Genomic DNA, 13,148 nt, shown 5'->3' with positions numbered 1-13,148 from the left:
CAGTGGGCGTGTTGTTGTCTGTCACAAAGGTCAGGCTGTTTGAACTGAGCACTGTGGGAGGCGGCCTCCTCTGCTGCACATGAAAGCTCTGAGTCAGTGCATCTGATGGCGAGCATCACAGGAGAGGCTTCATTAGGATAATCAGAAAAAAAAGAGGATGAGCTGATGATGACAGAACGAGACATTTCCTGTGAAAAATAACAGTAATTACATACTTAAATCCAAACTAAACCTCCCTATAAAAAGTCTCCTAAAATGTAATGAAGTGTGTTAATAACCTCAACCTCTGTCTAAATAATCTTGCAGTCCTTCTCTAACATCAATTTAATTTTATGTATCTGATTTTTTATGGTTATAGTCCTCGGTTGGTTTGGTTGTTATATTTAGTTTTATTCAGAACAGCCCCCCTCTGACGAGCCTCAGTATCCTCTAAATGTCACCCATCTTTTTATCCTCTTCTTAGGGCTTCATTTCACCTCGATGACACACACACACACACACACACACACACACACACACACACACACACACACACACACACACACACACACACACACACACACACACACACACACACACACACATCACATGATGAATGTGGCTATTGATGTGAAAATGTCTCGTACCTATACATCAACAAGCACAACACTCAAGTAAATCTTCTCTTTTTGTCTTTAATCATTTCAGCTGACGGGCAACTGATACACGGGAGACTCTGAGCAAGAGGGAAAACAAACTAGAAAAAAAGAGGAATCTATACAGTCCTTCCAGCTTAGGTACAAAAAAAGAAACAAAGCAGAAAAAAAAAACAAAGATACAGAGTGGAAACTAAAACATTGCAGAGATTTTATGATTAAAGTAAAAAGTCCAAGATTGTTCATAAAAGCTGGAACATCATCTTGCCACTCACAGCAGAACAGATTCTTTTTAGGTCGTCCTCATCTTCAGCAGATGGTAGCAGAAAGTAGAGCTGAAAGTGTTGAATCTGATTGGCAGCTGTAACAGAAATCCAGCCGTTTGAATGTTGTATTGATGTGCAGTCAACATGATGGTATGACAGTGTGAAATATCACTGAACTGATTACTGCATGCTACGGGAAAGAGTAGAGGATCAATAACGGTCGCAGAGGAAGGTCTTAGATTCCCTAAAGGGATTTAATTCTTGTTTTTGTGCGCTGGTGTAATTTATCAAGGTAGATTTATGTTGATTATCAATATAAACGTATCATAAATTAATTTTGTAGTTTAGTTTTTGTGAATAAACACATTTAAAGATTGTAGGAATTTGAGGTTTATTGCTTTGTCTTGTTCTCACTTAATTATGGCCTCACTCCACCTTTTAACACATAAAACATTTCTCAAACAAAATGACACAATGACCCCTCCTGGTAAACAGTCACCAGCTATTTGAGAACATTAAGAACATTTTGCCCTTATGTAGGACAAAGAAAGCTTTTTTCGTTTATGTCTCTGAGCAAACGCAGAGTCTTTCCTGAGCGCCTTGTGTTGAGCAACTTGTGACCACACTAACAGTTTGTTATGAAGCAGATCAAAGGACAATGAAGGCAACAAAGAAGTATAAAAAGAGACCCAAAAAAAGAGTGCGATGTAAGATATTTGTGCCTCATGATTGTCTTTGGAACATCAACACTGCTCGTGTGACTTGTGCAACCTGCTTGTATCCACCTGAGATCAGAGAAAGTATCACTCATGTAATCCTTTTGTTTCTGAAGGAGGCCAAAGGCAAAGGCTGCCATGTGTAAGCATCACCTCTCCTGTGTGCTGTGTAGCCACAACAAACCTGGCTGTTTGTAGCACAAACACGAGCATTTGCACTGCGCCTGTGTTTACCTGAAAACACCACAGATGTCTGAGGGGTGATGGGGACTAGTTGTTTGAGTCTAATTTGATTGCGCTATAGCAAGTGTTTTTAATTTTTTTTTTAGAGACTTTCAATCATTAACACCGTCTAGGCAAAAAAATTTAAACAGCCACAATGTTTTTTCTTTCAGTTGAAGTGCTTGAAATCACGAGTTAACTAATGTGAGATCTTTTTGGTGAGGAAGTGATAATCACAAGACGGAGAGCAGATACACATGATAAAAATATTCATGGAAAAAGGTTAAAAATACTCTCCAGTGTCAGCCTGATTATCACAGACACCAGCAGCAGCACCAGCTGTGAAATGATCCTTTTTTACTCAATGAATATTTCAGTTTGAAACACTTTTTTTTAAAAAGGACTCTGAATTTTCAGTCCGTTTCACCTGGGAAAGGAAAACCTTTTTGTATTAATTTCGTTATGGATCGTTTATGGGAGCGGATTTAAAAACACTTGCTGAACAAATTGGCAACAGCTAAATAATTGGACAATTTTTTTGGACATTTTCTTGTTTTCTTCCACCACAAATGTTCAGCAAAATAATAACACATTGTTGGAGATGAAATAGTGTCTAAATAGTGGTGGGAGTCATTTTTTTATATGGCTGAATCAATAATAATACAAAGTGATTCTTCAAAGGGATTGTTTAAGTCCTTCAAGACAAAAATGAGGGAACATTTTGCCCTCTACTTTAATTAAATGTAAATAAGATTCTATAGACGTCTTATGACAGATTAAAGAGCAGGACTTTTGATGTAGTTGAAATGATGTGCCACAAATCAGTTTAGTCAGCTATATTCTGATGTCTTATGCAGAACCACATTTTAATTAGCAAAGAATGAATTAATCTTTAAATGAAATCTTATCAAAACATACTGCCCGGCACTTTTCTGAATCATTCAAAGTATCTTTTGATGGCTCTTAGAGTCTTCTTGAAACTGTGGTTATTCTTCAGTTTTGCTCCCTCTAAGCTTACATTTTTTTTCATTTATCAATGATGCTTGACACTCATCCACCTGTGACACTGTACAGTCTGGCTCACACATGTAGAATGCTGCAGCATCATGACTGTTTGTGACTGTTGGCAACATGAAAGCCTCATGACGTAAAGCCAAGATGCAGCTTCAAAGCACTGTAGAAGTATGTACAAAAGACTTATCAATTCAACAAATGTAAGGAAATATGGATAAAACAGGGTATCTTTTATTAAATTCTAATGGCGCAGAGACAGCACATGAAAGGCATCTACAGCCCGGGTGCAGTTTTGCAGCAGTTCTCTGAGACATGCAGCTCATTGTTCAGCTGTTGCCGCTGTATGAACTCTGAGGTTTCCTCCAGAATCTGCCCGGGGATGTTAAAGTCAGCTGGCGTGTTCTGCTGAACATCTGATCCTTGAAGCCCCTCAGTCTCTGGCTCCAGTGGACTGGCTCTGCTGTGAGAGTTGCAGGGCTCCAGATTGCATCCAGTGCCCTGAAGAAACTGCAAAAAGTTCTCCTCGATGGAGGCTTCTCGACTTGCCAGCTGTTCCCCCTCACCAGGCCCAGCCCTCTTGAAGAGGCAGGCCAGGTGGCGACCCAGCTCCTCTCGTATCTGCCTGTTCAGGCAGCCGTAGAAGAAGGGGTTGGAGGTGAAGCAGAAATAGCCAATCCATGTGACTACGGTCTCCATCTGAGCCTGAGAGACAGGCGATGAAGACACCACAGCAGTATAGAGGTGGAAGGAGAAATATGGCAGCCAGCAGCAGAGAAACTGGCCTCCCACTGCCACAAGAACCACCGCAGCCTTCCCTCCACTGAAGCTCCTCTGTGGAGTACTGCGTGCACCAGTTCCCCAGAGGCTGGCTGCCATAGTTGAGTGGCTGCTGATGGACTCGGATCGTTGTCTCGGCGTGTCCATCCAGGTAGGAAGAGGGCCATGCTGCATGCCCGCCACCCGTGCCACCTTGAACATGTTGCAGTAGACCACCAGAATGATCAGCATGGGGCACAGGAAGTAGATGAACGTAAAGAAGATCATGAAGAGCAGCCGGGTGATTCTGCCTCCTGACCAGTGCAGGGAGCAGCGTCTCTGACCCTGAATGAGGACTGAAGGATTCCCAAGGCCCTGGTCCACCTGAAACAGCCACCCTAAGAGGGGCAGCACTGACATAATCACAGCTTTAATCCAGATTCCCACCAGCACCATCACCACCACCCTTACCGTCATCTTCACTTGGTGACGCATGGGATGAATGATGTAGTAGTAACGCTCCACGTTGATGGCACATATTGTGAGGATGGCAGCGCTCACAAGACACACACTCAGGGAGAGGTAGCTCCGGCACAGGGCCTCGTCCACCAGGATCCAGTCAGACAGCATCCCTAAAGGCATCAGGACCACTGCAGCCAGCAGGTCAACCAAGCACAGGTGGAACACAAAGGCAAACTTTCTTAGCTGCGGCGTTTTGGTGATAACGATCATCACCGCCAAGTTCCCCACCACTGCCAGCATGTCCATGATGATCATAGCACACAACGCCAACAACTGGTTTAGGTCTACCCCCCCTCCATTGCCAAAGATAGACTGGGAGTTGTTTGAGATATTCTGATGCAGGGATTCTGACAGTGTGGGGAGGCCAGGGAGAGAACAGTTACAGGATGGGCTCGGTGTGATGGGACGCTCCATGAGAGGATGGGATAAAGAGGAGAGAGTCCGCTGAAGTTCACAGGCCCATCACCCATCCTCCCCTGTCATAGGGTGTCACTAAGAAACTTAGATGGTGGTATCTGTCCTGGCAGGCCTGGACCCTGGTGGCGTGTAGTCTGGAGCTCAGCAGCCGATGTTACTCACGATTCTTTGTATTTATAGCAAAGGCGTCTGTCTCTTCCAGAATTACCTAAAATCTGAAACGAAAGAGACAGTACAGATTAAAAAGAGTGCAAGCTGAAGTTTTTTTATCCAGTTTTACAAATTGCCTGCATTCTTTAAATGAAATATATCACAGGCCAACTGCGATGAAGGGAAAGGTGAATCATATTTTATTTAATCAACTTTTAAAAATATGTTTCTTTATAGATATTGTATGAGAAATTTTGGCTTTTTTACATGGAAAATTACAGATTTTTCACACCAAACAGCAACCAGATAGTTTTTGTTTTTTACTAGACACTAGACACACTAATATTGCTATGAAATATCGCATTTGTAACCGAAACCAGCTGATTAATTGGAGGCTATTTAAGAGCATGCAGGGAACATTCATGATTATGATTTACGTCTAAGAAAGTTTAAAGATCTAGCCTTGCTGAAGCAAATTGCAGCCGGTGCCTCCACAAGAGTGTGACGAATGACTGACAGCTGACTCCAACTGCCAATGCATGAACTGCTGCAACTATGTAATTCACTGTAATGGCATCTAAGCCGCAGACATACCGATCTTTTTAGCCTTTTGGGGCCATCTTCTAAAAACTTCTACGTGTCTCCACCTCACCGCTCTCGTCCTGATACACCAATCGGATGTCCTTATATGGAGAGATGGTGGTGTGGTAGTAAGCTGATTGCAGGCTGCTGGCACGTGCCTCACAATTTAGAATGATTCTGATTCACTATCATACGCAAGTTGGTGAGAAAAAAAATTGGCTGGTACGCACATGTCATGAATCCGACGGTGATTTTGCGTATGCACTTATTTTATGCGCAGAGTAAGAACATTTCTACGCACATATTAGTGAATGAGGTCCATTGTCTCTCACTTGTAAAGTTGGTGGTTCAATCCCCAGCTTCTGCAGTCTACATTGTGTTCCTAGGCAAGCCCCATGACATGAAGACATGAAGAGTAATAGTGTGTTGTGTGGTCAGTAGACTAAAAAGCACTAGAGGTGGTCTATTTACCGTTTGCCAAAGATAATACATCCCAGAAAAAAACATTCTAATCTACTATTATCGCAAATACACTCATTCTCATATTCATAGTCTATCCACTCATAGACATGCATGACTGTATGACTATGAATCTGAATGCAATCTCACATGAATCCCTCTCTCAAATTTAGGCCATTTCTGTTGCTCATCTGACATTTAAACCCTGTGTCAAATGATTCTTCAGCTTAAGATGTAAAGCTGTCAGACTTGGTGCATTCTGCACTCATTTGTTTGTAGGGTAATCATTTCCAACATATTTGACATCTGCATCCTCAGATGTGTGTTTTCAGGGCAGTCAGTGCCCTGAGGGAGAAGCTCAGGGTGCAGAGTGGACCATATGTCCCCTTAAACAGAGTCAAGAAGAGAACTGGATGCTTGAATAAAATGTGGAACACATGTTGTGGGAGGAGGCTTTTAATAAAAATACTCAAGAAAAATATTTTACAGTTAGTTCAACTTCCTTTGGAATGTCTCATTTATAGCAGAGGAAATAATAAAACCTATGTAGCTTTAGTAAATTAAAATCTGAAATGAGTTCAAACAGTGACTGAGAACCTTCAGCCGTTGAGTAATCAAGAGGCTCCACACTTTGTTTACTATCACAACCTCCCCTGGACGCAACCCCACACACTGTAAAAGCAGAGGAACAAGCACTACACCTTTGGTACATTTCCATATTCTACACACCTGCATGTGCAAGTTTTCCATTTCACAAGTGTGACAGGCTTCATCCCTGCAAGGCGCCTGTTCTTTTCCTGAACACGTACACACATCATGGAGCACCACAATCAGCTGACACACACAGGCGAGAGTAGGCGGCCTTTTCTGAATAGGTCAAAGGGTTACAGTCACCTTCAGCCCCATTAGAGAAAAAAAAACCTCTCATCTCTGATATAGCAACAACAATGGAGGAGCCCTCTGGAGATTCTTAGTCCAATCAGAATTGATTGTCTTACAGCTCTCTGGGGTACGTGGTCAATTTGATGCTCGAAGAACCAGTAAATTAAAAATAATCAATTATCAACCAAGTTGCTATTTTCTACTCCCTCCAGCAAAATCAAATGGAAACATACGATTAAGAAAGAGTATTTAAAACAAATTTATGTGCATAAAAACACAAACAAATAGAGCTATTTAAATCATGAGGGGGAACAGTTGGGACTACAGCACAGCTTCCCATTTGATCCAATCTAATCAATTCACTGTTTTAGCTCAGAAGCTCTCAACAATTTACTCAAACTTAGAATATAAGATTGAGGCGGACTCTCTCTGTCTGTACTCTGGAAACATATGACTCTATAATATGCATATGACTCTACAATATGCACATGACTGTGCTTACTTCAAGGAGAAAAACTAGCCTGTTGTTCCTTTCATGACAAACACTTTTACACACACATTTAAATGAGAGATAAGCTTCATAAAGAACACACAGGCAGAACATCATCCTCTTTACCCAACATTTACCCCAAAAGACACACACACCCACACACTCCGCTAACAGATCAGGTGTGTGGCATTAAGTGGGTGACATACCTCAGTCTGGAGAGGGGCTGCTTCCTCCAATGCATGTTCACCATCTACTGAAGGACCTGTTTCGCTCTCCCTCCCTCCCATACACACACATGAACACACACACCACGTCACAGAGGGGGTGGGGGTGCTCCTTGTGTCTCCTCCTCACCTGCCTCCTTTCATCTCGTCATCACCTCCCACCTAACCAGCTGACACCCCCCACCCCCACCCCACCCCACCCACACCCCCCCCCCCCCCCCATCCAGCCAAACCCACAGGCACACACCTCCACCTCCTCTTCGATCCAGCTGGAGCAGATTAGTAAAAAAGGAATAGGGGCTGAATAGATCTTTCAGCCTGTGATGCACATACACACACTCCTCCGCCTCACACACTCATGTACTGTCTCCTGCACACGCTCAGGGCAACTGCAGAGCCGAGCAGTGCAGACGGGCAGGCAGCAAGCGGCGAGGCAGCACCCAGCCTCCTTTCTCTCCACTGGGTCTTAGTGCCTGGTCGCCCCTGGCCTTCTTTGCTTTTCACCTCCTTCAACTAATCCCACCTAAATTCACGCCAGGTCCTTCTAACTGCTGTGGAAGTGACCAATAACAATGAGAGAAAATCTTTATTCTCTGGATTGGCATTTCTGTAATTCTCTGCCTCCTTCTGCTCAGCTCGCCAAGATCTCCCCTCAATTTAAAATCCGCCAAAAGCGCTCTCACGAGGCGGGATTATTGATTTACAAAGAGGGAAAGAATCCCGGAGGTTTATGTTAAAGAGCTGAGATTAAAATGAACAAAGGCGCAGCCCTCTAAACATAAATATCACACTTAGGGAACTGTTTCCATCCTGAGGAATGAGTTTGTTTACCAGTAGGATCGAGAGAAGGGAGCATTTCACATGTTGATTTTATTTTAGTGCCAAGAAAGCTGAAATTAAATTGAATGATTGGATCATTGATTAACAATTGGCTGATATCTTTAGTGTGATTTTTAGCTTAAATAGCAAATATTTGTGTTTTGTATCATTTTGCTTTGACCACCTAGTAGTACAAATAAGACTCGATGTTGATTTGATTTTAGATACTTTGCTTAAAAGTTTAATAATGAATAGGAAACAAGCTGCAGTATGCCTCATTCCATTTATGTGTACACATCTTAAAGTTGAACAAACACTCACTTTTACTTACAACCACAATTTGTTTGAAAAAGCGGTAGAGTGGTAAGATAAGGATTTTCAGACTAATACACCAAGAGTAATAAACAGGGGCTCTGGATAGCCTAGCAGCTATGCTGTGTACACCATGTACGGAGGTTGTTGTCCTCGTCATAGCGGTAGTAGCTTAAGACTCAGAATCAGAAATATTTTATTAATCACCAGGGTGAAATTCTGTTCAAATCTAACCCTGGCCCATTGCTGTGTGTCATCACCCACTCCAACATTTCCTGTCTATCTTCAGCTGTCCAACCAAATAAATACAAAAATAGTCCAAAAAATAACTTAAAAAAAAAAGTAATCAATAAAATGCTAAGAAAAAGACATTTGTATTGTTAAGATGAATGCATCAAGTCCAGCTCCAGCATCACAATAAGAGAAGAGAAATGTGTTAGTTTTCAATTCAATTCAAACAACTTTATTCATCCCTCTAGGGCAATTGGTTTGAAGCAGCTTGTATGTAAAGGACAGAAATACACACAACAACGTGCAGACAACAGTCATTCATAAGAGTCTACGTTGGAGAAGAGATCTTAAAAGGATTCTGATATTAACGACTGAGGAACGAATAAAGAAATGTAATGAATTGTAAAAGGACCGGTCTTGGTTAACAGATAAAAAGTCCTTAAAGAAATATATGAAAATTATGAAAAGCATGGATTTACAAACTGATGACAACAGAGAAAATGCACTTCAAAGAAATCGTCCAGAAGAAGCTAAAATTCTTGTAGCCTTCTGGAGTTCTGTAACTTTATTTTTGTCTTTAATTTGGATATCACATTTTATTAGGTGATCAAAGCCTTGTAGACAGGTTGGTGTGCATGACTCTATCTCCTGCTCAGAGAATTCAAGTTTCCTCATTGTGCAGATGTGGTAATTAATAAGAAACATGAAGGAGGTGTTTGGAGGGGGCTGTTGAATCCACCAAACTACTCGTTATTTTCATTTATTGTCCTTTGACATTTACACCTCCTCTGTATGAGTTTACAAGTCTAGGCTTTATTTTAGGCCTTCTGAAAGTTGCCTGTTCCTCTCTATTTAAATAAATACTCAGCCCCTCTCATTCGTTTAATGTGACAGCTCTCTTGCCTACGTGCGTTTCCTCAGGAATTCATTCAACAGTGCAGCTAAAAGCAGACAGATTCGTTTGGTCATTGCTGTTTTTGTACTGGTAAATCAATTGATTAATTGGACATATGTTGATTTATTGATCCAGGTATTGTGTTCAGCAGTGATGACCTGACAAAAACCTTCTTCTCTCTTGTTGTCTGCAGGTAGATTCTTCAGGAGCAGCTTGTGTTGTGAGTCTGTGGTCGAAAATGTGATCAATAAATCACAATTAAAGTTTTATTTTCCCTGAAATGTGTTCAGGAGTGACACCAACAGATAAAGAGTATCTATGAAATAAAACCAAGATGTGTTAGCAATACTACTTTTGAAGAAGGAAATGAGTATAGAAGACTTTTGTTTTGTTGTGTTTCTGTTACTTCATCACTATTAAGGTGCTCTGTGTGTGTGTGTGTGTGTGTGTGTGTGTGTGTGTGTGTGTGTGTGTGTCTCCTGTGACTACACTCGTGTCTGAGGTGTTGAATAATGGCAGAAATAGCAGAAACTTGCTCATGCCTGCAGAACCAATCACAGTGGAGGGGAATACAATAGTTTCCACGGCAACCCCTTCTTCAACCTCCTCCCAACCTGCACGCCCTCAACCACCACCACAATCACTCCTCCCACCCATCCTCAGCAGATAAGAAAAGTGAATGAGAACAGAAATGACACACACACACACACACACACACACACACACACACACACACACACACACACACACACACACACACACACACACACACACACACCACACACACACACACACACACAGCATTGGCAGTAGCAGCCTTGAAGGAGATATTGTGTTTTACAACCACGTTGGATCAGTCGTTATTCTTCATTCTTCCATATTTCACTTCACACAGGTGAGTTAATGCTCAATCACAGATGCTGCTCGAATATTGTTTTCCCTTGTCATCTCAGGTCTCAGCAGCAGGGGGAGCTCTCACATTTAAGAAGTGACTGCAGCACTTGAGATCCCTGTAAATGTCCCTTATATTCTGCCCATCAATGTGAATTCATTCTCACAGAGCAGGGCTTTTATTGACCTTCATACATTTATTCTTTTCAGTTGTTCAGGTGTGTCGACCTGATCGCCTTTATTTCTTATTTTATTAGATATTTTAATCTTTGCTTTTATTCAAGTGCTTACACTGCATGCAAAAGTTCTTGAGCACAAAAGTGAGGTATAACAAAATTTCATTTTTTGTTTGTTCATAAGAGTATTTAGGCTTTTACATCCTCCCCTGCGGTGCCTTGTAGTCAGTACATTTATAAAACATGTGGGTAGCCTGTATCTCAGCAGTTAAATGAGCTTTGCTTCCAGTTTTATCCTCCCACAGTCCCCCAGAGGACAACATCCACCAGCAAGGTCACAGCAGACTGACTACTAACAACCCATCACGCACCTCAGCAGACGGAGGCGGAGGAGGCACACACCTCTGTGCTGAAAAAAAAAAAAAACTTCAGAGCGAGACTCGGCATCCTGTCACATTTCAGTTACACTGCTTACCAAAAAGAATCATTCTAATAAGTGCAGCTACCAGGAATTTCAGAGCCAAAGTATACTTCTTAAAGTGTCAAGATATGGAACTGCCTGTTAAATGTACTCGCCAAATATAAATCTACAGACATAAGTGGTTAAGAGATGTAGATCCTCATCCTGTCTGGTTTTAAACATTTATTATTATTTTCATTTCAGATATTAAACTTATACACAAAATGAATATGAACATGTTTCTTTGAGGCATAATGATTCACTTCCATCTTCTATTCATCAACTGTCAAAAAAAGCTTAAGAGTAAAAGTACATTTTGGACTGACTACTGGGAGTCCTGGGACAGTTGGCAGTTAGAGAATACACTAACCGGTGCAATGTCTGTTTTTTTGTTTTTTTGTTTTTTTGCAGTTTGATGTCCCAGACTCCTGCAGTGGAGTCCAAACAGACACAATGAGTCCTCTCTATCGGATCCAGGTTGGCACTGTCATCCTCTGCACACACTGAGTCACTGATGAGCTCAGATGATCTGAGCCGCTGTCTGTCTGGGGACAAATTAAAACACTGAACCACAAAAAAAAAAGGAGCGAAATCTGTTATGTAAATAAAAACTGTGGGCTCCTCCGGCCTATAAATCCTGCTGATTGTTCTACATTAGTTCGTTTTTTTAGCTACAATATGCCGTATTGCCTAGTTTCTGTTTTCAGCCTTCTTGGTGAATCAAAGGCATTTTTTGGCTGGTTTATTTACTGCCTGGAAAAATACAACGCACAACCACAGATGCTCAGTGACTCTTTTCAGAGTCACACTTAATTATTGTGAGAACATCATGACTCTCATCCAAGTCACAGTTTTTATTGACTTACCCACATTGAGTAACTTCATGTCATAAGATAGATTCATTTGTTTATTTCTGATTATCATAAAAATGTGTCTTTCCAGTGAAAATCTCATCTGAGTGGCCTCTTGATCATTGTAAAACATGGATTTGTAAATCCATTTCCTCTGTCCTGTTTTTCTCCCCACAAGTTTGTCTTTCTTGACGAACAGTGTCTGTGAATAACGACATTCAGAGGATCAGGCTGTTGGTGCAGTGAGATGAGGCGTCTTTGCTTGAACGGCAAATGGTTGACTAAGGATTTGCTGCTGGCGACTTCGGCAAGATACAACCTTCCTGTGTAAGAAGGACATACAGCTCAGAGAAACAGACATCAGCAGAAACACAGGGCACCCGAGAACAGCTGTACATCCAATTGAACAATCCTGACACAAACATGCTTTTTGTTTGAGTTTGAAAATGAACATATTCAGAAAACTATCTTTCTGAACCCATAAACAAGTTAAAGGTCCTTGTATGAAAAATGGTCAGAAAACAAATAATAATGTCTCCTTTAGGATGTTTAGAAATCATCAAGTTGTACTTAAAGTACAAGTTTGACAGGGAAATGTGCCCTCTGCAGATTAACTTGACTTCTTTTTTTACCTTTATTTAACCAGGTTGGTTTAGTCTCAAGAGTGTCCTGGCCAAGATATTCAGCAACACAATTTTTCTGGAGAGAAAATATGAATCTATAACCAGATGTTAGGTAAGTTTATTTTAGTTAAGCTTTCACTTCAGTGTTGGCACAGATGAAACAATGGGAAATCGCTTCCTGTTTTGTGGGCTCTGAGGGTGCTAATAGTGGGATTTTGTTTGTTGTTTGACCAAAGCTGAAGCGATCATGTCTTTATCTTTCCCTTCACTGCTCACATCAGGAAGCTTGAAGTCAGCAGTATTAGCTGCAACATCAATAACTGCCTCCATAAATCAGAGCCTTTGAGGAAAGGGTGTTTCATTCTCAGAGTATCTGCTCTAAGTGGAAGCACTGTTTAGTCCTGACATTTCTTTAGCCAATCTTCCATTTTTAAATATTCATTTTAATGTTACAGGGATGGGTTTAATCTGTATTTTTTTTGTTTACAGAAGATGATTATTCCCTCTCTCCCTCTTTAGAGAAAACGTGCAGTTACATAAAAAAACAAACGTAGT

At 41.3% G+C, this 13,148-nt stretch overlaps 1 protein-coding gene across 3 annotated transcripts; it reads right to left on the bottom strand.

Moving 5' to 3' along the window:
- Positions 1–654: 654 nt before the first annotated feature.
- gpr61 (G protein-coupled receptor 61) lies at positions 655–7,739 on the bottom strand. Of its 3 annotated transcripts, XM_065960937.1 has the most exons (3): positions 7,318–7,510; positions 6,469–6,606; positions 655–4,763 (listed from the first exon to the last, which is right to left on the bottom strand). In XM_065960937.1, exon 3 carries the CDS (start codon positions 4,543–4,545, stop codon positions 3,127–3,129), a length of 1,419 nt encoding a protein of 472 aa, XP_065817009.1. In that variant the 5' UTR covers positions 4,546–4,763; positions 6,469–6,606; positions 7,318–7,510; the 3' UTR covers positions 655–3,126. The 3 variants fall into 3 exon arrangements, with proteins under 3 accessions (XP_065817009.1, XP_065817010.1, XP_020487862.1); XM_065960938.1 differs by lacking the exons at positions 6,469–6,606; positions 7,318–7,510 and adding an exon at positions 7,583–7,739; XM_020632206.2 differs by lacking the exon at positions 6,469–6,606.
- Positions 7,740–13,148: the final 5,409 nt, after the last annotated feature.

This window comes from Labrus bergylta, chromosome 12 (genome assembly GCF_963930695.1).
Source record: "Labrus bergylta chromosome 12, fLabBer1.1, whole genome shotgun sequence".
Taxonomy (NCBI): domain Eukaryota; kingdom Metazoa; phylum Chordata; class Actinopteri; order Labriformes; family Labridae; genus Labrus; species Labrus bergylta.
This window is presented reverse-complemented; position numbering and strand designations above follow the sequence as displayed.

Bases quoted from the DNA above. Each gene is read 5' to 3' on its own strand.
- gpr61 (XM_065960938.1), bottom strand. From the start codon at position 4,545: ATGGAGCGTCCCATCACACCGAGCCCATCCTGTAACTGTTCTCTCCCT.